Raw genomic sequence first — 26144 nt, 5'->3', positions numbered from 1 at the left:
CACGTCCAGCAGTCGACGGATTGGAGAGGTGGGCCGGGCCGGGCCGGGCGGTCGGTGTCACGCACGCAGTGTGTGTCAGCGAGCGAGCGCCATGTGCCGATACCTGAGGTAGGCGGCAGGCCTGATGATCGCCTGCGGCCACGCCACCGCCCACCGTCCTCCACTGGCTGGCCGGCCTGGCCCACTGACAGACAGCCACCCCACCCACGACAGCAGCAGCAGCAGGAGGTCTGATCGTCCGTCCCGCCATTATTGCTCCCACGACCTGGCGACGCTGTCCCCCTCCCCTCCGGGCTTCCTCTGCCTCGTCGTCTTGCCCGTGCTTCCCTATCCGCGGTCCGCGCTCGTCTACCGACGCTGATCGGTCAAAATGGTGTCTTTTGACCGTTCGTCCTCCCCCCCTATCCTCCTCTGCCAGAACATGCACAGCATCGTCTTCAACGACGACAGTGGCAGCTTTGCCCTGCCTCCCGTCCACTCCGTTCCCGTGGCACACGTAGTTCCTACAATTATTTTTGTTCTTATTTGATAAAAAATATTTAATTATAGAGTAACTAGGTTTAAAATATTCATCTCGTAATTTATAAGTAAACTGTACAGTTAGTTTTTACTTTTATCTATATTTAATGTTTTATGCATGTGATGTGACGAGAAATCTTAAAATGTTTTTAGTTTTCAAGGTCGTAGTACTACGAGTACCAGCCAGCCATCAACCACCTTCCAGTCTCCCTATATATATACTACTTGAGGGCTGTTTAGTTGGATTTTTTTTTTGAATAACAGGTTTCCCCACCATAAAGCTATAACAAGTTTACAGTTTAGAGTGCTCTTAAGGGTCCAAAAAGACAACCATAAGGCAAAAGGCAAAACTCAGGCTAGAAATAGCCACCAAAACCTCAACTCAGACTTGAAACTAAACCTATTATATTGCGAGATCAGCACATCTTCTGAGACCACCAAAGGCTGAGCAATTGATAGATTTTACCCTTATGTATTCTGATCCCACTCGATCTGCGGAGCTGAGCTTGCTTCGATTTACAACGAACGAACCAACCTTTTCATCCTCTCTTGCACATCCGCTTTGTACATTGGCAACCAGCTCCTTAGCATCCTTCCCACCATAGCAAACACCTTCTTCATCCCACTCCATAGTACACCCTGAAAACATAAAGAATTTCGCAACTTCCAAATCACCCATAAGACTGCCGAAGTAACAATATTACAAACCATGTACTTTTTATTTGTTATCCATAAGGAAGCAACATATTCAAAATCAAAACCAACATTTCTATCCACTAAAACAGATACAAACTTCCAAACATGCATACCGACACAACACTCAAAGAACACATGAAAAATAGATTCTTTTTCATTACAAAACAAACAAGTAGCATCAGTAACCTCTCTTCTTTTTGCTAGGTTATACCTAGTTAGAACTCTATTATTAGAGACCAACCAAAGAAAGAACTGCACCCTAGGAGGAATATTCAACTTCCACACAGCTAGGATAAAAACTGGAACCACACCCCTATGATTAATAACAGCATATAAGGACTGCACAGAGTACTTTCCTGTAGAACTATAAGACCACAGGATTTGATCCTCCTCATCATTTATCAAAATACTTTGCACAGCTGCTCTTAACTCTTCCCACATGTTCATAAGCCTTTCAGAGACATTTCCCCTATGTTTAGTTGGATTTTGAGTGTCTGAGATTCACATCTTCACTTGGCTTGTTAGGCACAAACCAATCACCCTCTTAAGCTCACTCTATATGGCTCGGTTCCTTAGTCTATAAGGTTAGCGATAAGTTGTTTTTCTTTTCCTTTCCAAAATACTTCCTCCTCCATCCGAAAAAGATAAAATCCTAAGGTTTAAAAACTGTCCCCAAAAACAACGCAAGAGTATTGTAGCAAGAAGCCAGTTCACACAATCTCCACCTCCTTCACGCACTGTAGCGAGAAGCCGGAACCGTTTGAAAAAGGCTAATTGAGCGATTATGTTTTATTAGCTTAAGTTTACTTTTGAGCTTTGATTTTATCTTTGTAATACCGAAGCTTATGTTTTTCATCGTGTCCATTTGTGTTCTCAAGCTTTTGTATTAGCTTCATCCAACATTGTCATGGCAACTTATCCTACATTTTTCTTCCTCCTCCTTGTTTTTTATTTTCAAAAAAAAATTGAAAAAAAACACACACACCCACTTTTTTTCGTTATTCAATGCCTAGATTACCACTTTTCTTCTCATCCCTAACTATGTTGGAGAGATTTTGCTAGACTACCACCACCCACTCCTATTAACCCACTCCAACTTGTATCGTCCTCACCGCGGCTTTACCCACCATTCTAAGTTCATCTTATTTTTGAGCAAACATCCATTTGGATCCCTAATAAGCCCCCAAAAGAGAAATGGTATCTACTTTAGTTTCTAGCCACAATGTCAGGTGTGATGTGATAGTGCCGAGAATCGACACCACGCTTCGTGCGTGAGAATCCTAAATATTTGCCTTGTCACTTTCCGTGTTATCGGAGGAAACAAGCGCACCGAAAATTCATATACTCACAAAATATCTAAGGCAACGGAGGGTACCAAAAAAATTGGTGAGGTAAAGAAAAGATGTACGTAGGGAGTAAAACCACTGACTCTACATGTACCGAGAAGTGCTTCATTTAAGCCATCCAGTCCACATTTATCGGGTGAATCGGGTATAAAATTAACTAGTTTTACACTTTAAACCACCATAAATAATTTTTGATTGATGGATACCACTGTAATAATATTGATTGTGATGGATTAGAGTGTAGAGAAATAATACACGGATGGAGAGGGGGATTGGGGGAATATAATCCGGCCGATTGGCCGCGTTTGCGTTGGGTTGCCAAGTGGATGGACGGTGGGATAGATGGATGATTCCATTCTCCTGCTAGAGGTTAGATTAGATAGATGGTTATGCAGGAGGGAACCAGCTACTCCTAGGCTCCTAGCATGCATGATTATGAGAGATAAGTATCGTATCGTATCCATGGATTGATGGGAGATGGAATGATGAACCAAAGCCGATGGCATCCGATCTCATGCCATCTCTGAATGGATGGATGGATTCAAGGCACATCAGATTCTGTTCTCTACTCGTATTTGCATTTGCACGACCATAAGTTTCTAAAAAAAGTTGTAAAATTTTTCAGATTCCCGTCACATCAAATCTTACGGCACATATATGGAATATTAAAAATAGATAAAAACAATAACTAATTACACAGTTTATCTTTAATTTGCGAGACGAATATTTTGAGTTTAGTTAATCCATAATTAGACAATATTTGTCAAATACAAACGAAATTACTACAGTGCTTATTTTGCTAAAAAATTTCTAAGTAAACATGGCCCAGACTGTACAAGTACTATAGTAGTGACGGAATATTGTTTCTTGTCTTTTTTAACAACACAAGGGCAAGCGCGCCATGTGCTCCCACTCTGTTCTAGAAACAATAGAATTATTGGTTAAACGATCTTAAATTTAATTAAATATAAAAATGAATAATTTTATGATGTGATTATGCAGTAAATCATGCGATTTATGAGCCAAATGATCTTATAAATTTAATTAAGTATAAAATGTTTTTGTATTTGACAGGCTTCCAGCACTGTGTGTCTGCCCTGCCCAAGGTTTTCCTTTTCCAGGCGCTACTCGCGCAGCAGTAGCAGCAGCACGATCATGCAGCAGATACAACAGTACCTGGCACTTTGATGTAAACATTATTGCGGCTTTATGCTGCTAATTAATATATCCTTGCTTCTTGTTAAAAAAAAAAACAGTTCCTGGCACTTGATCTTTTGATGTTACAGTAAAACATGTGAGAAGGCTTGCAGCGGCTGCTCCTGTTCTTTTACTCAAACAAACATGCCGGCGGCGTTTGGATAGCGGGTGAGAAAAGGGAAGGAAGAAGTTCACTTTAGGTCCCTCAAGTTTCGCAAAAATCTATTTTTTATTTTTGAACTTTAAAACCGGATAAAATACATCCCTTAATTTTTGAAACCATACATATTACGTCCCTAGCATGTTATAAGCGGTTTTGAAGGCAGTTTTGTCTTTTTTATTTTTATTTATTTTGGCTGAATATTTATAAAATTATAGTAAATCACATAAAATTTATAAAATAGTAAATCTGATTTTATTGGACTCCAAATAAGTAGATCTACATAATGAACATATAATATAGTACACTTTAGTACAAAATTTTTATTGTAGCTTTAGATCTGTGTTTTTCTATAATTAATTAGAATAAATCATAGCTATAGTTTGTATGGTACACTTGTGGTGAATTTTTTATGTTGGACTAATTACTATATGTTTAAACTATGGTAAAAATTTCATACTCATTAGGTCATGTATAACTTAGTTATACATTTATTATAATTTAACAAGCATAAACCTAAATAAATCTATAACTAAGTAATACGTGATTCAATGAGTATAAAATTTTTACTATAACTCAAACATAGAGTAATTAGCTCACCATATAAATTTTATCACAATTGGACCATAGAAAATGTAGCTATAATTAGTCTAATTAATTACAGAAAAACATAGATCTAAAGATGCATAAAAAAAATTGTACTAGAACATACTATATTATATATTCAATGTGTAGATCTACTGATCTGAAGTCCAACAAAATTGAGTTTTTTATTTTATGATTTTTATGTGATTTACTGTGATTTTTCAAAAAATTCAGCCAAAATAAATAAAAAGAAAAAGGTAAAACTGCTTTCAAAACCAGTTCAAGGATATAATGTGCACAGTTTAAAAGTTGAGGGATGTATTTTGTCCAGTTTTAAAATTCAGAGACTAAAATCAGACTTTCGCGAAAGTTAAGGAACGTAAAGTAGACTTTTTCCAAAAGGGAATGGAAATGAAGAGGTGGGTTGCGGATTGGAAAAATGATCGGAGGCCTTGGGTTTGGGCTAGAGTTATGTGGACCCTTTTGCCTATCCCATGTAAATTTTCCTTTCCTACTAACCAAACATTGGATATGATTTACATGCTAGCTCATTTCCCTATTCCGACCCCCGTTTCCACAACCCAAATGCCACATGCAGGAGAAAAAAAAGGTTAACATGTTCCATACAAAACCAAATTAATTATTTTTTAAATAAGGGAACCAAGTTCTAGCCTATAAAAAAATCATATAGGAAAAAGTCTACTTCACCCCTCAACTATTGATGGCGGTCTACTTCTCCCCCTCACGTATAAAACTAGATATTCTACTCTCAAACTATTGAAAACCGTCTAAATAACCCCTGAGGCGGTTTTGAAGATGGTTTCACTGACTTCGTATATTAAAAAATCTACATAACCCCCTAACATATCATGAGTTGACTAAATAACTCCCTCAACTATAAACTAGATTACTAGATATTATAGTCCTTAAACTATATCTAATAATGTTCAAATGACTTCCATGATAGTCTTGCAGGGTCGTTTGGACATCGTATCGCACCACATAGGCCTAAGCACCTATACTTGCACGTAGATCCGTTGGTTGAGTCTCTCTCTACTCTTTTTGGGATTACGGCACCGCCATCTTGTCTCTTACTCCACCTCTTGACACTCGTTGATGACAACAAGCACGATGCCTACATCCTCATCATCAAGCCTGTCTCACATCCTCCATTAGGTTGTCATTCTGTTTTTTTAGGTAGCCCCATATAGGAAGATACAATACAATGAGACACGGATGATGAGATTCTGATTTCCCGGTCAAAAGCATACCCTCACTTCTGCCATGTGGGTCCTTTGTGTCAGTAGACCCCCCAAAGTTCGTTCTGCGACGGTCGTGGGCTACCCACGGCCCGCTATCCTGCTCGCCGTCTCGCCTGGGCCCCCAACACCCAACGACCCCACCCTCCCCCTATCCGTCACATCCTCTCCCATTCGCGTCTCGTCTTCGCAATCCTCAGAAAAGGGTGAGATGGCGGCGAGCGCGCTGCTGACGGGGTCGCCGTGGCTGCGCATGCGCCTCCTCCCGGACGCGCCCGCGAGCCCCTTCCGCCACCTCCACCTCCGCCGGGCCCTCTCCGTCCGCGCCTCCGCCGCCGGCACCGGCACCGGCACCGACGGCAGCTCCGGCCCCGTACGCGTCCGCTTCGCGCCGTCGCCCACCGGCAACCTCCACGTCGGCGGCGCCCGCACCGCGCTCTTCAACTACCTCTTCGCGCGCTCCAAGGGGGGACGCTTCGTGCTCCGCGTCGAGGACACCGACCTCGAGCGCTCCACCAGGAAGTCTGAGGAGGCCGTCCTCGCCGACCTCGCCTGGCTCGGCCTCGAATGGGACGAAGGTGCTCTATCTTCTCTTCGTGCTCCGCGCTTTCACCACTATGAATTGCGTGTCATCTCATTGACGGCCTAGCGTTGTGCCTCGCACATTTTCTGACCTCGCAGTCCTGCGGTTGCCTTGCAGCTGTGCTTAATTTGATTACTACTGCTTCGTAGATCTAGCCTCTCATTTTGCCACTATTATCACAAAAAATACCGGCTGCCACTCGCATGTAATATGGCGGCTTTAGCCCTGGAGTCAGCACAAATCGTACTCTGTAGGTGCAGGTAAATTGGTTGCAGATTTCAAAAAACATTGCCTGCTAACTTCCTCTTGATTGTTGTGTTCCCCTGCACGTGCAAAGGGCTAATCTATATGCAAGCATTGCGATGAATATTCAGCTTCATTAGATCATTGTAGAGCGTGCCATCTATACAACTATAACAGAAATACCTGTTTGACCTCCATATTTGGCTAGGTCCTGATGTCGGTGGGGAGTTTGGGCCTTATCGCCAGTCAGAGCGGAATTCACTATACAAGCAATATGCTGAGAAGCTTTTGGACTCTGGTGCGGTTTATCGCTGCTTTTGCTCCAATGAGGTATTGTTCTCCCCTTGCATAATATGGTGCATGATAACTGTGTTATCAAGTGCAGTTGTTTCCACAATCCCAGCTTCACATGTGCACATGCTATTCATTCTCTTTATGAATATAAGCAGCAGAGTTCTAAATATTTTTTACCTTTAGTAAAAATATCAGATCCTTTAGACTTAAGAGAAAATTTATAGCAATCTATTCTATCGTTATTCACGATCCTAAGAATGACTAGTTTTGAAGTCATTCGATAGGGATCTGCAGTATTTTCTACTGTCATGTACTCATATGTTGTCCAGTTGATAATTGTTTCCATTTCTTCAGGAACTTGAACAAATGAAGGAAGTCGCAAAGCAGAGACAACTTCCTCCTGTGTATATGGGGAAGTGGGCAAGTGCCTCAGATGTAGAAGTACAGCAGGAATTAGAGAAAGGGACACCTTACACTTACCGCTTCCGTGTGCCAAAGGAAGGGTCATTGAAAATTAATGACTTAATTCGTGGTGAGGTAATGAATTAAAGCCTGGAACCTAAGCTTCAGACTACCTCGCTTTTTAGTACTAGCTTATGTAAGTTCATAATTGCATATCGTCAAAAACGATTACATGCACTGATCAGCGGATAGTTTGATAAAGGTCAGTTGGAACTTAGACACACTTGGTGATTTCGTGATTATGAGAAGCAATGGACAGCCTGTGTATAACTTCTGTGTGACAGTTGACGATGCTACCATGCAAATATCTCATGTTATCAGGTAACAAGGAAAAAGGAAACTCTGTTTCAGTCTTTCTTTTGAGTGTCTGGCACCCTTGGAGTTAAGTATTTTACCCTGTTTTGTTACAGAGCTGAAGAGCATTTACCAAACACATTGCGGCAAGCTCTAATTTACAAAGTAATACCCTCTACCTTCTGTTATCTTGTTTTTCATATTCTGTATTCTTGACACTTACAGAAAATATATTTGCTGTAATGTTATGTTCTTCTTCAGGCTCTTGGATTCTCAATGCCTTCATTTGCTCATGTTTCACTTATTCTGGCTCCTGACAGAAGTAAACTGTCTAAACGGCATGGAGCTACTTCTGTCGGGCAGGTAACTTATCAACTATTCCCTATCTCGTATCTCTGCCAACATATCTTCTTATTATACACGGCATAAGAATGAATCGTTTCTTTTTCTCTGCACAGTATAAAGAGATGGGCTATCTACCTCAGGCAATGGTGAATTATTTAGCACTACTGGGCTGGGGTGATGGTACTGAAAATGAGTTCTTCACTATTGATAACCTAGGTTTGTTCTCAATATTTTTTTCCTGTCATTTTCACTGAAATGTTCTTTGGGCCCTATTGAATTAAAAAAACTGCTATTCTCACTTCGGTGGTATTTCTAATCTGCAGTCCAGAAATTCACTATAAATCGTGTCAATAAAAGTGGAGCAGTCTTTGATGCAACAAAATTGAAGTAAGTTCCATATGCCATGTTTCTCTGTATTAAAGATATTGTGATATAGCTATCAAGATCATATAATTACTCAAAATATTCAGTACATGTGATTTAACTTAGTAGCTTGTTGACACTTACTCTTTATTAACTTTTAAAGCCTTACTCTCATGTATTTGAATGATCTGAGAACTATAAGTGCAACTTACTTTCTTCGAGGCTACTGTATCAACTCTTAGATAATCTGCTTGACAGTAGTACTTCTAGAAGCCTGGATGTCAAATGAATGGCTAGTTTTGAAACTTACATCGAGGATAATAAGTGGATTTGAGCTAGGAAGCATCTTGGTTCTAGAACCTCATCCAAGCTATTGCCTGTTGCAAAAGATGGCCAAATACGGTGATCTTAAATTAGATATGCTGGTGCTCATTCTTTGTGTCTGCTCACTGCGGTTTGTTATAGTGCAACACATCAAATACTATGATGAGTTTGACACATAGATTTTCACTAATTTCTATCTTTTGATACTTTCTTGGCCTGTCCAGTATGCCCTTGAAAAGAAGCAACATCATAAGACTTTCCTCGTATAATTTGATACTGATCTTTCTTCTGTACCTGTCTAGATGGATGAATGGACAACATTTAAGATCATTTCCTCATGATGAACTCATCAAGGCTTTTGAAGATCGGTGGAAGAACACAGGCATTCTCCAGGAATCTGAAAGTGGTTTTGCTCAGGTAAAATTGCAAGCCATTTTATTTTCCTGTACGCCTAGGGCGTCCTATTTCGAAGTACATATTAAAGGTGTATTTACCAGAGACCAATAGTAACACGTTTTGTCTCTACAAGATTAAAGCTATTAATAGAAGATAAAAAAGATAGCTTCCTTCTATTTTTGCAAGCACAATAAAAACTTTGCTTTCATTTATTGAAATAAAATTTCTAGTAATTAGGTTAACATATGGAATCTGAAAAGTTGATACTGTTTTCAGGAAGCTGCCGAGCTTTTGAAGGATGGTATTGATTTGATAACAGATGCTGATGCAGCTCTTACAAATTTGTTGTCGTATCCCCTTCATACTACTTTAAGCAGGTTAGTAAAACAATATAATGGATTAAATTATTGACCTACGACTTTCTTGTTCATGGTTTGTCATTGTTGTCACCTAGATAGCTTCCTGTGATTGAGTTCCGTGTTATCGCAAGCTAGACTCCTTAGTAAAAAAAGTAGTTTACCCATTTGCTTGTGTTCTCCAGTGAGGAAGCTAAACCTGTGGTGCAAGACAAGATTTCTGAGGTTGCTTTGAGTCTTATTACTGCGTATGATAGCGGTGAACTCACTCAAGCACTAGCCGAGGGCCGTGATGGTTGGCAGAAGTGGGTTAAAGGTTTTGGAAAGTCTATCAAAAGAAAGGTATGTTTTGATCCTATACGTCTTCCTTTTTGTTCTGCTGTGCTTTTGACTTTTTACCACTGGATTCGTGGCTTCATTTGTAAGTGACCTATCTCACTGAGAGATTGTCTGGGATCACTAAATTGCATCTGAATCATTTGACCAAACCTTGGCACAGTGCTAGCAAGGTTTTGTATCTAGCAGTAAACTTGTAACTGAAAATATTTGACATGTTTTTGCTTTATTGTATCCGTTTTTGATCAGGGCAAAGGGCTCTTCATGCCGCTCCGAGTACTGTTGACCGGGAAGCTTCATGGGCCTGACATGGGCGGCAGCATAGCCCTAATACACAAAGCCGGCATCTGCGGTGCTGTGACTTCACAGTCCAACTTTGTGACTCTAGATGAGCGGTTCAGGATCCTCAAGGAGGTTGACTGGGAGTCGTTGGCGAAGGAGCAAGAAACCCCTGCTGAATCTGCTGTTCCTGCCGCTTCATAGACTGCCAGTACGCCTTCATATCGGTCAGGGATGACGCTGCCCACAATGTTGCGCTTGAGGAGTTCTGTCCATTTTGCCGTGTTTTTGTCACGTTCTGTTCCATCCAGTAGCAGAAGTTCAGTGGTTAATAAAGCGATTTTTTATCATATAGGTTGATGCTGTAATGGGGTTAATATTGAATTATTAGATGAGGATGCTGTCTGTTATCTACGTGCCTACAGTTTCTCGTTTGCTGAATACAGGATTGTTACAGGTGTTCATAAGCATTATAAAAACTGTTCCGCACTCGGATGTTGCTCGTGATTGACATAATAATAAGGCCTTGTTTAGTTCAAAAAATTTTTGCAAAATAGAAATAGTAGCACTTTCGTTTGTATTTGACAAATATTGTCTAGATTTAAAAGATTCGTCTTGTCAATTCCAACTAAACTGTGTAATTAGTTTTTATTTTCATCTATATTTAATACTCTATGCATACTTCTAAAGATTTGACGGGAAATCTGAAAAATTTTGCAAAATTTTGAGGAAGTAAACAAGGCCGAAGTCGGACGATAAATTTCGACTACATTGATACTCTTTTTATTTAAGTCCTATATGAACTCTGTTTTCTTGGGATAGCTAAAATTTGCCCATCTCGGTGTACTATACACAAAATATTCCCTCCGTTTTAAAAAGATATAGTACAATTTTAGATTTGTAATGTAATATATATTTTTCTAAAGCACCTACTCAGAGTCTTAAATGCTGATACCATCTTTCTAAACTTCACCCAAATTTAAGTCAGTTTGATTCTGATCGAACCTGTTTACGAAGCTCCAAAACTTTTCACTAGAAACACTTTGTGTTTTTTTCTCTCAATGACGTGTGTCTTGTTGAATTTTCAAAAAAAAAAAAAACTCGATTATCACTAGTGGGCCCTTAAACCCTTTGGGCTTTGGCTATTCTTCTGCTGCTTCGAAGAGCGTGCCAATTGCCACGCGAAGCGATTTGTGCCCTCTACTTTTGCTTTTCTGCGACCACCTCCCCTTTTCACCCCCCGCGAAAACCACGCCGCCACCGCCGCCGCCGCCGCCGCCGCCGCCTCCAGTCGACAGCCCCGGGGCCGTAACCCCTAGTCATGGCGTCCTCCATACTCTCCGACTGCTCCTCGGCCCGCCTCCTCCCTCTCCGCCGCGCGCTCCTCCCTCCGGCGCCCGGCCTCCGCCCCTGCCCCGCTCTAGCTCACCCCAGGCGCCTCCTCGTCGCCGCCCGGCCCCAGCTGCTCCCGCGCCCGCGACGCATGGACTCGGTCCCCGCCGCCACCGCCTCGTCCGCCGACTCAGGTGCACTTGCTTGGCTCGCTCTTGGGCGCTTCAGCTCAGTCCAAGGAGTAAAGTTTTTTTTTTTTTTTTTTGTCATGTCGGGTGTCACGTAGGGTGTCGCATGAGATATTCTGATACTAATAAAAAAACAAAAAACAAATTACAGAATCTGTTAGTAAACCGCGGGACGAATTTATTAAGCCTAATTAATCTGTCATGAGTACGTGCGTTAGTGTAGCACTTTATTATAAGTCATGAACTAATTAGGTTTAAAAGATTCATCTCGCAATGTAGTCGCAGTCTGTGCAATTGGTTTTTTTTATTCTATATTTAATACTCCATGCATGTGTCCAAACATTTGATCCGATAGGATGTAAACTTTTGGGAGAGGAACTAAACAACATATGACGTTTTGACATGCTAGTGTGTACTACTACTGTCTTCTGTTGAATTTTGGGTGTCGTGAAATAGGTGAAACCTCTGGATAGGTGATAGGTCTTGCTTGTATTGAAGGAAGTTTAGGTTAGGTGATGATGTTGAAAATGGAACAGAGAATGTGTTCCCTTGAAGGAATGACTATTTATCAGTTTTGAGTGTACTGACAAACGGAACTTATGTCACTCTGACTCTGCAACCTTTTGATTTGTCTTCACATGTAGCGACCGTTTCAGCCGATGCACTTGCCAAAGTGATTGACGGGAAGCTTGTGGCGAAGCAAGTGAGAGAAGAAATAGCTGTCGAGGTTACCAGGATGAAGGATGCAATCGGCATAGTGCCTGGCCTGGCTGTCATCCTTGTCGGGTCGAGGAAGGATTCACAGACTTACGTGCGGAACAAGAAGAAGGCGTGCGAAGCAGTCGGTATAAAGTCGTATGAGGTCAACTTGCCTGAGGACAGCTCCGAGGAGGAGGTTATCAAGCACATAGCGAGCTTCAACAGTGACCCGTCCGTGCATGGCATCTTGGTTCAGTTGCCCTTACCTCGTGTGAGTGTCCGATTGCCACGACTCGATTGGCTAGTATATGTAACCCACAGAATAGGAATGTAGAGTTGCAATTCTGCTCCTAGTAGCCACCAACTAGAATATTAAAGTTTTACTACTTGATTTTGCCTCTTAATGATTATCTACCTAGATAGTATATGGCATACCAGGGTAACATGTTTTGTGCGTGCTACATCCAGCTCAACCTTCTTAAATGGTAGAATTTTTCTATGGTGCACGATATGCCTCCTTATCTTGTCTTACTGAATAACATTTCTTATATCCTGAAAGTGTTAAATGTAGCCCTCTGGTTAATTTTCCTATGGTACACTGTATAATGTCATGGATTCTGTGGTTTCGTGAGTTGGTTCCCACCATTCTTATGACAATTAAGATGCTACAACTTCTTTACATGTGTATGTGCTACCAATGCTAGATAGTAAGTTGGAACATGCAAATGCTGATAAAATGTTGAATGCTGCTTGTATAAAGTAGTGAATGATTTTTGTCAACCAAACAATCACATGTCTGTTTTGAAATCATTTGCAGCATATGAACGATGAGAATATTTTGAATGCTGTCAGTATTGAAAAGGATGTTGATGGCTTTCATCCACTGAACATTGGACGACTCGCAATGCAAGGTCGAGATCCATTCTTTGTACCTTGCACCCCAAAAGGATGCATGGAGTTGCTACACCGATATGGAGTTGAAATTAAAGGGAAGAGAGCTGTTGTAATCGGAAGAAGCAATATTGTTGGAATGCCTGCTGCATTGTTATTGCAAGTATGAACTAGTTCTTTATTTCAAATAGCTTAACAATTTTATTATAGCGTCTGATTAATCTTTCTTTATATGATTATCAGAAAGCAAATGCAACTGTCAGCATTGTACATTCACAAACTAAGAACCCTGAGGAAATAACACGACAGGCAGATATAGTCATCGCAGCAGTTGGAGTTGCCAACTTGGTCAGAGGGAATTGGATAAAACCTGGAGCAGCTATTATTGATGTTGGTATCAACCCAGTTGATGTAAGACCCATTTTTTCTTATTCCCGACACCCTTTTTAATTAATCACTACTCTGTAGTACTATATTGCTATTTTTATGTTATTTCTATCCTTTGTTTTGGTTTGTGTGGCTCTTTTTGGGTTTCTTCTGTGGCCAAACCCAACTTCCTTCAGACCAAAATGCCTACTTCTTGTTCTTAACATCTTTCTTTTTTCCAATCATGTTCATTTAATGCTAAAGGGTTGTGTTAACTGGATGCGTGTTTGTACATGGAAAAAATTTGTGAACCACCTTCAAATGCAAATCCCAATACTAGATGCCCCCTTTGAATTTCAGTATGTTAGTGTGACCTACAGGACTACTGGTGTTCCTGCAGTTTTCTTTAAAATTGTTAAGAAGTTATTTGTCACACCTGGTACCTAGTTTTTGTTACTTTGTTTGGTCCAGGACTACAGATTCACAGAACTTTAATCTACCAGGACCTACATACCCTTGTGGTCCCCCCAATGAGAATCCATTTATTAATACTGAAATTGGCTTCTTAAATTTATGAGCCCCATGTTAGAGTGTTCCAGGTGACATTTCTTCACATTTTATTATATGCTTGTGCAGCATGTGATGATCAATCAATTAATACTCTTAAATACGATTTGTCCTATCCATGAGCTTGGTTCTGTATGTTGTCGTATCCGAAGTGTGTTCTGCATATTAGAGTGGCACTCTCTTTTCCTAGCTCTTTGTGGCTTCGTGTAACTTTCTTGGTGATTTGCTCACTAGTGATTTGGAATGCTGCAGGACCCAGAAAGCCCTCGGGGTTATAGGCTCGTCGGAGATGTTTGTTATGAGGAAGCCTCCAAGGTTGCCGGAGCAATCACACCAGTTCCAGGAGGTGTTGGGCCGATGACAATTGCAATGCTTTTGTCAAACACACTTGAGTCAGCTAAAAGAATCCACAAATTCAAATAACTGCACAATCCAACAGAAATAAGGTGGGGGTTGCGTGCCTAACCTTTTGATGTAGACTACAAGCAAAGGTTTTGCTCAACTGTTTTCTGTGCCTTGCCTTCTGTTGGACCAGAAAAGTGCAGGAGTCCTAAAAAATAAATTTTGACACAGATGAGATGGGTTCATAGGGGTATTTTTATTTTGATAATATGACATGGATGTTGGAATCCTGTTTCTGGCACCAGTTGAATTGAGGTGAATCTGAGATGTCAGTAAGTTGAGGTGTCAGTAAGCTGTGATGAATTTTGTTTTGCTACATGCATCTGACCGAATCAGCAAAATTTGTTTCCATGCCTTGATTGGGGTACCTGTGACTGTGACTGGTGGGTGCCATTGTCGATGTGGGATAATGGGGACAAGCGCTCCAATCTAATGTGTCCAGTTGGATCCTGGATTTTATTAGCTGTCTACCCCCATTTTTTTTTATGTGTGGTACACTGCACTGCACACGTATGATGGTGTATTTGGTTCTTCGCAACTGCTCCCATCTCACAGCTGGATGGGGCTTTGCTGCTTGCTCACCAGAAATGTGTCATGTGATTTGCTAGTACCGCAATCTTGGACCAAGTGACATTGTACGAATCATGTGTCGGAGTGCTTGATCTGTTCATCAATGCAATGACCAAATACATGCCAGTTTTTTTCATGTAGGAGTATGCATCAAGATTTAAAGGTTTAAGCATAGTATTTATTATTAGTAATTGTAGTTCATACATCATATCAGATGGGATGTCAAGCACTGAATGCTGTTCTTTTTTTTGTGGCAACAAACAAATCTCACTTTCCCTGTTTCCCTAGACATTCTCGATGGTGTTACCTGCTGGTTGTTGGACACAGTTCGTAGTAGCAACTTTTGGGCTGCAGAAATGTTCACCTAAACGCAAGGGCAGTTGAGTCGTTCACTAGAAAAAGGAAGCAAGGACGCCTAGTGCCTGGATGGCCCCAAATGAAAGGCACACAATAAAATAAAATAAATGGTGGTATGTGGGCAGCTGGTAGACACATATAAAAGGAGAAGGTTGTGATGATTAGGGAACAGACATCATCAAAGAGGACGAGACAATAGGGCAGTTGAAGAATGCCCTTAAGCAACATTTGGGAAGTGGTAATGACATAGTGGCTTTTGTTGCTGGATAAACGTCACTTTGAAGCATGCATTAGCCTGTCATCGTACAAAAATATCCATGCCGTAATTTTATAGCATTCTTAGCGAAAGTAATCGTGTTGGAATATTACCATTTCTGTTTAAAAAAATTATTAGAAAGTTAGGCACAATGAACACGGTGACGAAGATGACAGTGCATCAATCTCCATTCATGACAGAGGATAACCTTTGTTCTTTTTTTAAAAAAAAAACAAAAGACAAACCCACCTCCCATGTGATGGTTTAATACTAGTATATCTAGCTATTTACAAAGTCTCTTTATTGAAGTTTTAAAGGAAATAGAAAGGATGCATTTTATATTACACCATGTTATCTCACTCCTCCACACAAATCTTAAAACCATTACATCTTATCTCGCTCCTCTACACAAATATTAAACCATTACATCTCTATCTACATTACATCTTGACGGGTTTTCCATTCTTCCTTGTCCTAAAAAAAACTTGTCCATTGCTAGTACAACACACATCATCATATAGTTGCACCTATCCAAAGCTTGTCATGTCGACTTCGACCACCTCGATATGTAACGACATAACTTAATCGCTCACCATTGTTTGCCACACATACCTGCCCCTCTACCTCGACCTTCACATCCGCCAATCACCTCCACCAACCAACCTTCCTCCCTCATCTCATCTTCCTCTAACCCCCGAAAGGCCGAAACCCTCGCCATGACCTCAAGTCCTCAAACTCTAAACCCTAACCCGCCAGAGATTGAGCAGAGCAAGGCGAATCTCATCGCAAACTAGCCAAGATAACTATATAAATTAGTTTTGACCAGAAAATTGGAATAGCTCGTGTGATAATAATAACAACTCTAATCTTTTTTTTTTGAAACAAATAACAACAACACTAATCCTAACAGGGTGTAGGAGGGTGTAGTGCAGGGGAGTAATAATGCACGGGGGGGCATGGCATGGCATGGCATGGCAGGGAAGGGCAGGAAGGCAGGTAGAGAGGCAGGGGGGGCAATAAAGAAGGAAATGATGCGCGCGCACACCGTGGCCACCCCTCTCCCCGCTCCTCTCTCCCCACCCACCGCCGCGCTGCGCCGGGCCACCACCCACTCTACCCTCCTCCCCCCCTCTCTCTCCCTCCCCCCACCTCCACCACCACCAGCACCCACCACCATCCCGGCGCGGAGACCGGTTCCCTCCCTCCACCCCCGCAACCCTCTCCCGCCTCGCCCGCGCCTCCCTCCATTTGTCCGCTGCCCCTCTCCCTCCCGATCTTAACCACCCGCCGCGGCCCTCCCGCCACCCGGCTTCCTCTCCCAGTCTCCCCCTTCTTCCTCCCTCAAACCACCCGCTCGCCACCCCTTTCCCTTTCCACCATCTCCCCCTCTTCTTCTTCTTCTCCATCCAGACGACCAGGAGGAGGAGGAAGAACAACCACGAAGGCCTCTCTCTCTCTCTCTCTCTCTCTCTCTCTCTCTCTCTCTCCCCCCTTGAAGCACCCCCGTAGCGAGAGGGAGGGCGGAAGAGGATGAGCGCGTCCAGGTTCATAAAGTGCGTCACGGTCGGGGACGGCGCCGTCGGCAAGACCTGCATGCTCATCTCCTACACCTCCAACACCTTCCCCACCGTACGCCTCTCCCCTTCCTCCTCCTTCTTGCTGCTCCTCTGCGGAGATTTCTTTTTTTTTTTTAATTTTTAGTCCGGCGATTTTGAATTGCGGCGGCGGTCTTGATCGATCTGGGGCGCTGGATTCGGTGGAAATTCCCCATCTACGTCCTCGATTCGCACCGCGCGCGTCAATTCCGGCCCGGTTACCACAACGCGGCTGCGAATTGCTGCCACCTTTTGTTTTTTTTGTTGTTAATTAGGGTTCGTCGGTCGCGTACCACGCCAGCTGCCCCTTCGGTTTTGGAGAAAACCGAAAGGGGATCTTTTCCGTGCTGCTCCCAAATCAGACCCTAAACGCGCTAGGGTTGCAGGGATTGCCTCGTTTGCGTGCAAATTACATTACATTCATATAGGAGTTTCTGAAAAAAAAAACTGGGGGAAATGTAGATTCCCTTGCTAATCTGGCTCGCTTCCCCTGTCCCTGCCGCTGCACCCCGCCTCGATCCGTTTCATCCCTCACTTTCCCGACTTTTTTAGTTACCCTGCCTGGCCTGGCTGCCTTGTACCCTCCTCCTCCACTACTCACGCCTTCCGTATGGTTGGTGAAATGGATTGCCATTGCCTCACTTCACGCAATTCCACACTGGTTGTTGCACCAAAAGCGACGCTAGCTTTTCACGCATGCCTCCTTTTCACATACAAAATATCTCTTTCAAAGAAATTATTTTTGGCCATGTACCAGTGTAGTATATCCATAGCACTGTTTTTTTACGCATGCCTCCTTTTTCCAATAGAAAAATATGTTTTTCAACGAAATTTTTTTGGCCATGTGCTCTAGTGTATATCCATTGCACTTGGATTTATTTTTCTTTAAAAGATGGGATTTTGATTTTCGCGCATGAATTTTTTGTGGTAGATTAGCTTGTAGCCCTGAGTAAGCGTGACCATGGGCTAGTATATCCGTAGGACCACTGTGGACCTCCCTCCATGCTTGTGGAGGGTCTAGTGTATCATTTCGGTAGGGGTATCCTCAGACAATCAGACAAACTTTTCTAGTTGCTTTGCGTTTACAGTGGCGTGCGGTGTGCCTTCATTCATTCCTTCTTGTCCTCTCCCATTGTCCTCTGCCCATTTTTTCTGGTTTATGAATTAGTTGGGCTTTTAGTGATATGTAGTACACTTACTGTTGTTGCCATTGCTCTTCTGCCAGGACTATGTTCCGACGGTGTTTGACAACTTCAGTGCTAATGTTGTGGTTGATGGTAACACTGTCAACCTCGGCCTCTGGGACACTGCAGGTGATTAGCTGTGCTGTCCTGTTTTGCTACTTATGATGCTCTTTCTTCTTTCCTTGTGCATATCCTTTTTCCGTGTTCATCAAATCAAAATGGTTAAACTTCGATCTTTGCAACTGCAACAGGTCAAGAGGATTACAACAGACTGAGACCACTGAGCTATCGTGGAGCTGATGTTTTTCTTCTGGCTTTCTCACTGATAAGTAAGGCCAGCTATGAGAATGTTTCGAAGAAGGCAAGACACTGATTCTTATATTCTATATTTGGTTTTGTTTACTCTACATGCTACTTTATTTCGGTGTTCTCTGGACATGCTTGTTTTTAACTCATCTACCTGATAGTCTTCATTTAGTTGATTGTGATAAAATTCATTGCTTCTAGCTTGATCATATTCTGAGTGATTATATTTTCCTCTCAGTAAACTAAATTCTAGTACTAAATTGTACTGGAAACAGATCTCCAAATATCAATATTTGAATAGGGTATTAATACAGAGATGGCTCCCAAACTTCTTGTTTGCTGACTCTGAACCCCTTCTATTTTCAGTGGATACCTGAACTGAAGCATTATGCACCTGGTGTGCCAATAATTCTTGTAGGAACAAAGCTTGGTAAGAATGATTTGGTCCTTTTTTTTAAATTTAAAATCCAATGTTCTGTGGTTGCAAGATTCATGATGCTAATTTTTGATAGATCAGGTTGACAGGATCACATTTGGCAGTTATTTTTGTGATAGCAGTGCATGAATCTGGCAATGTTGTTATAATACTATATGATGACAAAAATCTTTACATGATAACAACAGGGATCAATTAGTTGTAGCTCTCGGTGCTGCCTGAATTTTTGTTTGTGCTTTTGGTGAACTGGTAATCCCAGTATTGTGCTTAAAATATTTTTTTCTAAAGAAAGAGATCCTATCTGATTTACAAAACATCGTAGATATACCTGTTTAAATTGACTGTACTTTATGTTATTGACTTATTTTTGTTTGTTAAACCAATGCAACAGGTAACAATTAGCTGTCCCTCAGTTTGCAATTTTTCCTGTTAGGTTCACTGATTTTGCTTCTTGTCCTATGTCTTACAATGTTTACAATATTTAACTTGTGACTTAAGTTCTACATGAACCCATGCCTAGCATAAAGTTGCAAGCTGCACATCCTTATATTTTCACAATGCGCACTTCACTTTGACAGATCTTCGAGATGACAAACAGTTCTTTGTGGACCATCCTGGTGCTGTCCCTATCACTACTGCTCAGGTATGGTTACGAGTGGTTTACTTCCCTGTTTACTCTAGGAGTACTACATAAATGCTTTAATTTTGTCAAGTTTGTCCTGATTTTCTTCTTGTCCAGTGACTGTGTTGTCTAACACATGGTTACCTTGCCACCTATAGGGAGAGGAGCTAAGAAAGCAAATAGGCGCACCATACTACATCGAATGCAGCTCAAAGACCCAACTAGTATTGCCATCTGCTCAATCATCTGCTGAACATGCAATATCATGTGAGATACTAATAGACTTCATTTTTGTTCCCACCTGAATCGCAGAACGTAAAGGGTGTGTTCGATGCGGCGATAAAGGTTGTGCTGCAGCCACCAAAGGCGAAGAAGAAGAAAAAGGCGCAGAGGGGGGCGTGCTCCATTTTGTGATTTAATCATCAGTAGACAAAGAAACAAGGGCGAAGGTGCCATGGTTTTATTATCGTCGCGTCTTGCTTCAGCGAAACAGCATGGATGGTCCCCCACCCCCTAGGTTTACTGGCGGCTGCAGCGAGTTCTCATCTCTTTGTCGAGGCATTGAGCGATATGTTTGTTTCATTTCCTCCTTCCTGCCTTGTGATTATCTGGTGTGTGACTGACGAAGTCGTGGCAATTAGGTAACTTGCTTAGAAGGTATTTCCCGTGTTTGAGCAAAAAAAAAGTATCCTGTTATCTCTGTTCCATAAGTAGACATGATGTAATCGTACTAAGTTTATTTTTACTTATTTCACTTCAATGGAAAATTATGCTTCCCATTATATGGTGGTCATGCCAGTACGCCAATGGTGTCCCTCATTGTTTCCCTGTGAAGTTCTCAGTATTTTGGCAAATGGAGCCTGCAGTGTGGTTTGACTTGATTATTTGGACTGGATACTATACAACAATGATTCCTTGGTTTACAGCTTGCACTGGTACTATGATATATGGTACCATGTAGGTCATGCAGAGCATGTTTGCAAGTTGCAGTTGTAACTGAAGAATATTCATGATCTATGATATGATGCCATTTACATTTCCGAAGCTTATACAGACCTTAAAGAAGCAGTATGATCTTTAGAAAATCTTGTCCATGTGGGTTGGATGTGGACATGTGGTGGTGCACACGTCCAGTCTAAGGTCCCAGTGGTGTTCGTTGGATAGTCAATCCAGTCTGGACAAAACGATTAATCAGTTTGACTGAACAAAACGATTAATCTCTCCAGTTTGTTTCGTGCAACACTCATTGTGTTTGAAATATACCGTTTCTATTTTTTTAAAAGAAGTGCTAAATGTTTACATTTCGAGTGCAGCGGCAGGCTGGAATCAGTTTGAGTGAACAAAACGATTAACCTCTCCAGTTTGTTTCGTACCACGATCATTGTGTTTGAAACATATACCGTTTTTTTTAATAAAAAAGATGTGCTAAAAATGTTCACATTTACCATTTCTATTGTTTTAATAAAAAAAAGATGTGCTAAAAATGTTCCATTTCGCGTACCAAAAAAATAACAAAAGGTTTCCGTTGCCGGGACTCGAACCCGGGTCTCTCGGGTGAGAGCCGAGTATCCTAACCAGCTAGACTACAACGGAGGCTGGAAGTGAGGTAGAAACAAGCCTATATATAGAGTGTGAAGCAATACGGCACAATTTGTATGAATTAGCTACCGATCTCAAATTCTGTCGACAATAATAACATATCGTGATTGACAACAGATAAATTGGGAACAAAATTAGAAGAAATAGATTGCCTCATAGCAATGGGGCCACTGTCTTGCCGCAAGGTAGTGGCCCCATCCTTACCTCTGGTCTTCATAAAACTGTATTTGTCCTCCTAGATTTGAGAGCTACTTAAATCCTCTATACTCATCGGTGAGGGGCCTCCTATTTTTGTGTTTGGTTGGTTTTATCACCTGCCACGCTCGTTCTCGTCTCCTTGCCTACCATTGCCTCCTCGTCCAACTCTGACTTCTCCTGCCTCCTCCTTGCCGGCCACCGCTTCCATACTCGATGACGCCACATCTAGGCTCGATGACATCGCCTTTCTCTCTACCCAATCTCGTCGTCACCCTACCCGACCCCGACTCCTCTATGCTGGCCTCTCTATGTCTAGTGTTGGCCTCTCCTCCTTGCCCGTTGCTACCTCCACACCGATGCCCCTACTCCAACAATGTATGTCGACTCGCCCGCCGCCCTCCTTGGTATCAATTGTATGAAATTGTGTAAATTTCATATGTACTATGGCCATTTGCATACGGTTTTGTTTGATGACGACAAGATATGCCGGTGTACGATGATAGATTTTTTAGGAGAAGTTTTGGTTTGTTAAGAAATCTCTTTTTGTGAATTCTTGATGGTGTGGAAGCACAATGATTGGGACCTTCGATAGTAGATGTCCTTAGGGATGAATACTTGAGGCCGCCACCAAATGTTGAGGACATTAGGAAGCTATGGCCTTAAATGAAAGGAGAGGATGGCTGGGCATGCTAGGTCCTGTATATTTTATATATTGGCGGTGGAAGAAATGTTCTATATATTGGAAAGAATATTACTCAGGGCATGCTAATAGCCCAACTATGATCCTAGAAGCCGTGGCGTTTGAAGATTTATCGATTGGCTTTTATTTTTTGGACTTCATGGCTCCCTCCAGGACATCAATGTGTTGCATTTATGGGTATGTCATGGTGTGATTGTACTCCTAAGTCGTTTAGGATAACGACACGGTTTTCAAAACCTAACTTTGACTCCTTATTTTTATAAAAATATTTATCAAAAAGTGCTATATGCATATTTTTATGAAAGTATTTTTCAAGACAAATTTATTCATATGGTTTTCACATTTCTAAATTCAACAATTTAAAAGTTATTCATGATTTATATTCCCAATGTTTGACCTAAACCTTGTCCAAACAATTTTCTTTATGGGTATGGAGGGAGTATTGTTTTAGTTCCTCTTGTTGATATGGACAATTTGACATCTAAGTCTTGAAATTTAAAATTTAAATTTGTACTGTGTTGTAATAATATGTTAAGTCAGTACAATACTATATTTTGTTTTAGTTGTGGAGGCGAAATGAAGATCATATAGAGTAAACATACTGAATTCACAGGTAGTTCTCCGTCAGTGTTCTAGATACAACAGAAATAATCTAAAAATTAACAGGGGCACAGGGCAGAGCGATAAACAAAAAGTAAAAAAAAGAACGACGCCTGAGAGATTCGAACTCTCGCGGGGAAACCCCATGTACTTAGCAGGCACACGCCTTAACCACTCGGCCAAAGCGTCGTTGTTGGAACTGCTCGGAGAGGACCACTATTTCACATATAGGTTCAATCCAAAACAATGACCTCCTACTCCTTGCCAATGCAACACTTGGATTCAGACACAAAGGGCCATCAAAACCAAAACAAAATCTTATTGTTCACTTGCATTTTTTATATGAGATTGTGATGGTACATCGATTCGGACACAGTTCTTGTACATACATAGAACCTCTCTCCTCCTCTTCTTAATTTTGAGAACGAAATGCAGAGCTCCTCCACCTGCTGTTACTGTTAGATTACGTTATTAAAAAGAACATTTGGATTTGGATACAACGATGTTTGCTCCCCAGGCAGCCTCACTGCATGCATTATCATCCCATGGCGTACTTGTGCGTCCATCCCCTGGCGGTGGACTCGTACCTGAGTCGGTCGGTCTTGCACATGTGTGCGATCTCCGGGACGAGCGGATCGTCCGGGTTTGGGTCGGTGAGCAGCGAGCAGACGGAGAGCAGCACCTTGGAGACCGTCAGCGCCGGGCTCCACTGCTCCTTGAGGATGTCCAGGCAGATGTTGCCGTTGCTGTTGATGTTCGGGTGGAACACCTTCGTCTTGAACGCCACCTGCAATTGCATTCCATTTCATGCGATGTGATGTGAGATCGATTGAACAGAGTCTGTATGGATTCTTCAGTTAATCAGTGGACAATAAAATCAGAGATGAACACCACATCAGATTCAGAGTGTCAGACAGACAGACAGACCTTGGGAGGTTTGAAGGGGTAGTCCGGAGGGAAATGGATGGTGACCAGGAAGACGCCCCCTGAGTAGGGGCTGTCACTGGGGCCTATGATGGTCGCTTGCCAGTGGAACATGTCGTCAGACACAGGCCCTGCATGCCCGAGAGAGAGCAGATTTCATTGAATTCATCAGAAAACAACTCTGAACTCTGAAGGCTAAATCATTCTTCTTCTCTTCTTGATTGTCCCTGACTGAGCTTGTTTATCTCACCATCTGGACATCAAATTGAGTAACTGGCTAACTGAATCAAACATACACACCTGCGCTGCAGGACGTGGGTGGATCCCTCTGCAGGTCCTTGAGCTCCTTGATGATTCTCCTCAGCGCCATCGATCAACAACAATTCAAGAACTCAAGAGCGTCGATCTCCTTGCAACTTCTGCTGCTGCTGATGTTGTCGGTCTCAAGGTCTGAAAAAACTGCAGAACTACCGAGGATTTGCCGGGCCTCCATATATACACACACGCACAGGAAGAGAGAAACTTGGTCTTTTGCCCTTCCAAAAGAAGCTTTTGGCCCCGGTCAAATGGCACTCGATTCTTGAATGAGATGCACGGTCGAAAGCAAAATGCTCGGACAGTGTGGTGAACAATGATAATATCCAGACAGACCTAATATTCTCCGTATAAAGCTTAAACAAGCGGCCGCGCATTCGCGCCTGTGCCCGAATGAATTTGGTTTCGAGCTCTAAAAGAGAATTTGTTCACCAAGAACGGGACTGATAAATAAATGAAGAAAAGAGGTGAGATGATTCTGAACAAAAGGGGCAGTCAGTTGCAAGTGGGAATGGAAAAGGCAGCGCCGAAACTTTTACCCACTGACGGCTCCTCTTCGTCCGTCCAACTCCCTTTCATCCCTGCGTGTGTATGTGCATCAAAGAGGGAGGAGAAGAGATGGGAAGATTTCATCTCACGTTTGAAAGGAGAAAGAAACCATCTTTGCATCTAATGTCGATGGGATGGGACATTCCGGTCGGTGCCGGCTGTTCCGGATACCTTATGCTTTGTGAGCCTCAGCTGTCCAAAATATTCTAGCTTATCACCATTTTCACAAGTGGTACGTAGAATCTTTGCTGTTTGAGGCCAAATCATATGGCACTGTATTAGACTAGCTTACTCTTCGTTATTTCCTCAGAATGTTCTAGAAGGATTGAGCAGTACTTCTCAGCATCTCATGGTTTGCTGATGCAAAATTACATGGAGTGGAGGACTCAGATTTCAGCTTGGCATTTGTTATACAACTGTTTTGTTTGTTCAGGTGTCCTAATGTGCTCAAGTAATAGCCACATAGGTGATAATTGATAATTAAGATGTCATGGACAGAAAGATTTTAGTGAGGAGTAATCTGAGTTCCAAAGAGTAGAGACATGTGGAAACCTAAAAGGAAAAAAGTCCATTTTATCTCCATGAACCATCATCTTTTTTAGTTCAAAAAATTCAGTAAATAATTGATAATGTTTTTAAACTACAGAAAATGTCTTCTAACCTTATAAATGTTGTAAAATAATCATAGATATAGATTAGGATTAACAATAATCCATGTAAAATATTTTGATCTCATGAAAATATATCTAGAAGATTTTTAAAAATAGCTCTTGGAAAATGAAAATATATATAAAAAACTAGATACTTGCCAAAACATTTTAATCATTGTCTAAAATTGTTTTAAAAACTTTACACTACAAATATATGAGATGCAACTAGCATTAATGCAACACCACATTAATGCCGAATGCATTCGTGCTGGTCATGTCTTATGTATTTTGTTGTATAATTATTTTTAAACAAGTTTACACATGAGCTGGGATGTTTTGGGAACTTGTATTTTTTGGACCCCCCACCCCAATCTTTTAGAGCTAAGTTCTAATTTTGGAAGCTTCTAAAGATATATTTTGATAAGCTCCAAATATTTTATTTGGATTCACTGTATCTCAATTTGTCTCTACGATTTTTAGATGCCTAGAGACATTTTATGCAGCTTATTAATAGCCTTATCAAGTATTTACCATACTCAACTTAAAACAGGTCAAGTAGGTAAGTTGAATAGTTGTAGGAGTTAATATATAGGGGGGGGGGGGGGTAAGATGTCTAGATTTGAAGTTGGAGAAAAAATGGACTACGATATGTATCAATAAGCGAGTGAGAACTGCTCTTTGGTCCAAGAAGGAAATCCTCTTTGCGTATTTGGGCCTACGCTGTGTTTCCAAGGCCTGATGGCCCACCCGGCCACAAGACACACGAAGTAACTCGGCCCACGAGATCCACCCCGCCATGGC

General features: G+C 41.7%; 4 protein-coding genes and 2 non-coding genes across 6 annotated transcripts; 3 read left to right on the top strand and 3 right to left on the bottom strand.

The window, feature by feature from the left end:
- LOC8068257 (glutamate--tRNA ligase, chloroplastic/mitochondrial) lies at positions 5936–10544 on the top strand. Its single transcript, XM_002453168.2, has 12 exons — positions 5936–6340; positions 6797–6918; positions 7237–7419; positions 7547–7665; positions 7755–7803; positions 7900–8001; positions 8097–8199; positions 8307–8370; positions 8973–9087; positions 9343–9443; positions 9608–9764; positions 10008–10544. The coding sequence occupies exons 1-12, from the start codon at positions 5974–5976 to the stop codon at positions 10239–10241; spliced, it is 1716 nt and encodes a 571-aa protein (XP_002453213.1). The 5' UTR covers positions 5936–5973; the 3' UTR covers positions 10242–10544.
- On the top strand, positions 11196–14944 carry LOC8068256 (bifunctional protein FolD 4, chloroplastic). Its single transcript, XM_002453167.2, has 5 exons — positions 11196–11563; positions 12202–12527; positions 13074–13310; positions 13391–13558; positions 14333–14944. The coding sequence occupies exons 1-5, from the start codon at positions 11359–11361 to the stop codon at positions 14501–14503; spliced, it is 1107 nt and encodes a 368-aa protein (XP_002453212.1). The 5' UTR covers positions 11196–11358; the 3' UTR covers positions 14504–14944.
- On the top strand, positions 16642–20590 carry LOC8068254 (rac-like GTP-binding protein 6). Its single transcript, XM_002453165.2, has 7 exons — positions 16642–17294; positions 18486–18573; positions 18696–18805; positions 19117–19180; positions 19765–19829; positions 19967–20032; positions 20121–20590. Exons 1-7 carry the CDS (start codon positions 17196–17198, stop codon positions 20220–20222), a joined length of 594 nt encoding a protein of 197 aa, XP_002453210.1. The 5' UTR covers positions 16642–17195; the 3' UTR covers positions 20223–20590.
- On the bottom strand, positions 21329–21401 carry TRNAE-CUC. Its single transcript has one exon. It is a non-coding gene; the product is annotated as a tRNA-Glu (tRNA).
- On the bottom strand, positions 23013–23094 carry TRNAS-GCU. The gene has a single exon. It is a non-coding gene; the product is annotated as a tRNA-Ser (tRNA).
- LOC110434648 (ubiquitin-conjugating enzyme E2 28-like) lies at positions 23204–24821 on the bottom strand. The gene is made up of 3 exons (XM_021459186.1): positions 24130–24821; positions 23833–23960; positions 23204–23692 (listed from the first exon to the last, which is right to left on the bottom strand). Exons 1-3 carry the CDS (start codon positions 24197–24199, stop codon positions 23444–23446), a joined length of 447 nt encoding a protein of 148 aa, XP_021314861.1. The 5' UTR covers positions 24200–24821; the 3' UTR covers positions 23204–23443.

This window comes from Sorghum bicolor, chromosome 4 (assembly GCF_000003195.3).
Source record: "Sorghum bicolor cultivar BTx623 chromosome 4, Sorghum_bicolor_NCBIv3, whole genome shotgun sequence".
Taxonomy (NCBI): domain Eukaryota; kingdom Viridiplantae; phylum Streptophyta; class Magnoliopsida; order Poales; family Poaceae; genus Sorghum; species Sorghum bicolor.
This window is presented reverse-complemented; position numbering and strand designations above follow the sequence as displayed.

Coding starts and splice junctions, on each gene's coding strand:
- LOC8068254 (XM_002453165.2), top strand. CDS start 17,196: ATGAGCGCGTCCAGGTTCATAAAGTGCGTCACGGTCGGGGACGGCGCC. Junction 17,295..18,485: donor CCTCCAACACCTTCCCCACC/GTACGCCTCTCC, acceptor CTCTTCTGCCAG/GACTATGTTCCGACGGTGTT. Junction 19,830..19,966: donor TCCCTATCACTACTGCTCAG/GTATGGTTACGA, acceptor TGCCACCTATAG/GGAGAGGAGCTAAGAAAGCA.
- LOC8068257 (XM_002453168.2), top strand. CDS start 5,974: ATGGCGGCGAGCGCGCTGCTGACGGGGTCGCCGTGGCTGCGCATGCGC. Junction 7,666..7,754: donor CAAATATCTCATGTTATCAG/GTAACAAGGAAA, acceptor GTTTTGTTACAG/AGCTGAAGAGCATTTACCAA. Junction 8,002..8,096: donor GAGCTACTTCTGTCGGGCAG/GTAACTTATCAA, acceptor TTCTCTGCACAG/TATAAAGAGATGGGCTATCT.
- LOC110434648 (XM_021459186.1), bottom strand. CDS start 24,199: ATGGCGCTGAGGAGAATCATCAAGGAGCTCAAGGACCTGCAGAGGGAT. Junction 23,961..24,129: donor ACCCACGTCCTGCAGCGCAG/GTGTGTATGTTT, acceptor TCGGGCATGCAG/GGCCTGTGTCTGACGACATG. Junction 23,693..23,832: donor ACCCCTTCAAACCTCCCAAG/GTCTGTCTGTCT, acceptor ATGCAATTGCAG/GTGGCGTTCAAGACGAAGGT.
- LOC8068256 (XM_002453167.2), top strand. CDS start 11,359: ATGGCGTCCTCCATACTCTCCGACTGCTCCTCGGCCCGCCTCCTCCCT. Junction 12,528..13,073: donor TTCAGTTGCCCTTACCTCGT/GTGAGTGTCCGA, acceptor AATCATTTGCAG/CATATGAACGATGAGAATAT. Junction 13,559..14,332: donor TTGGTATCAACCCAGTTGAT/GTAAGACCCATT, acceptor GGAATGCTGCAG/GACCCAGAAAGCCCTCGGGG.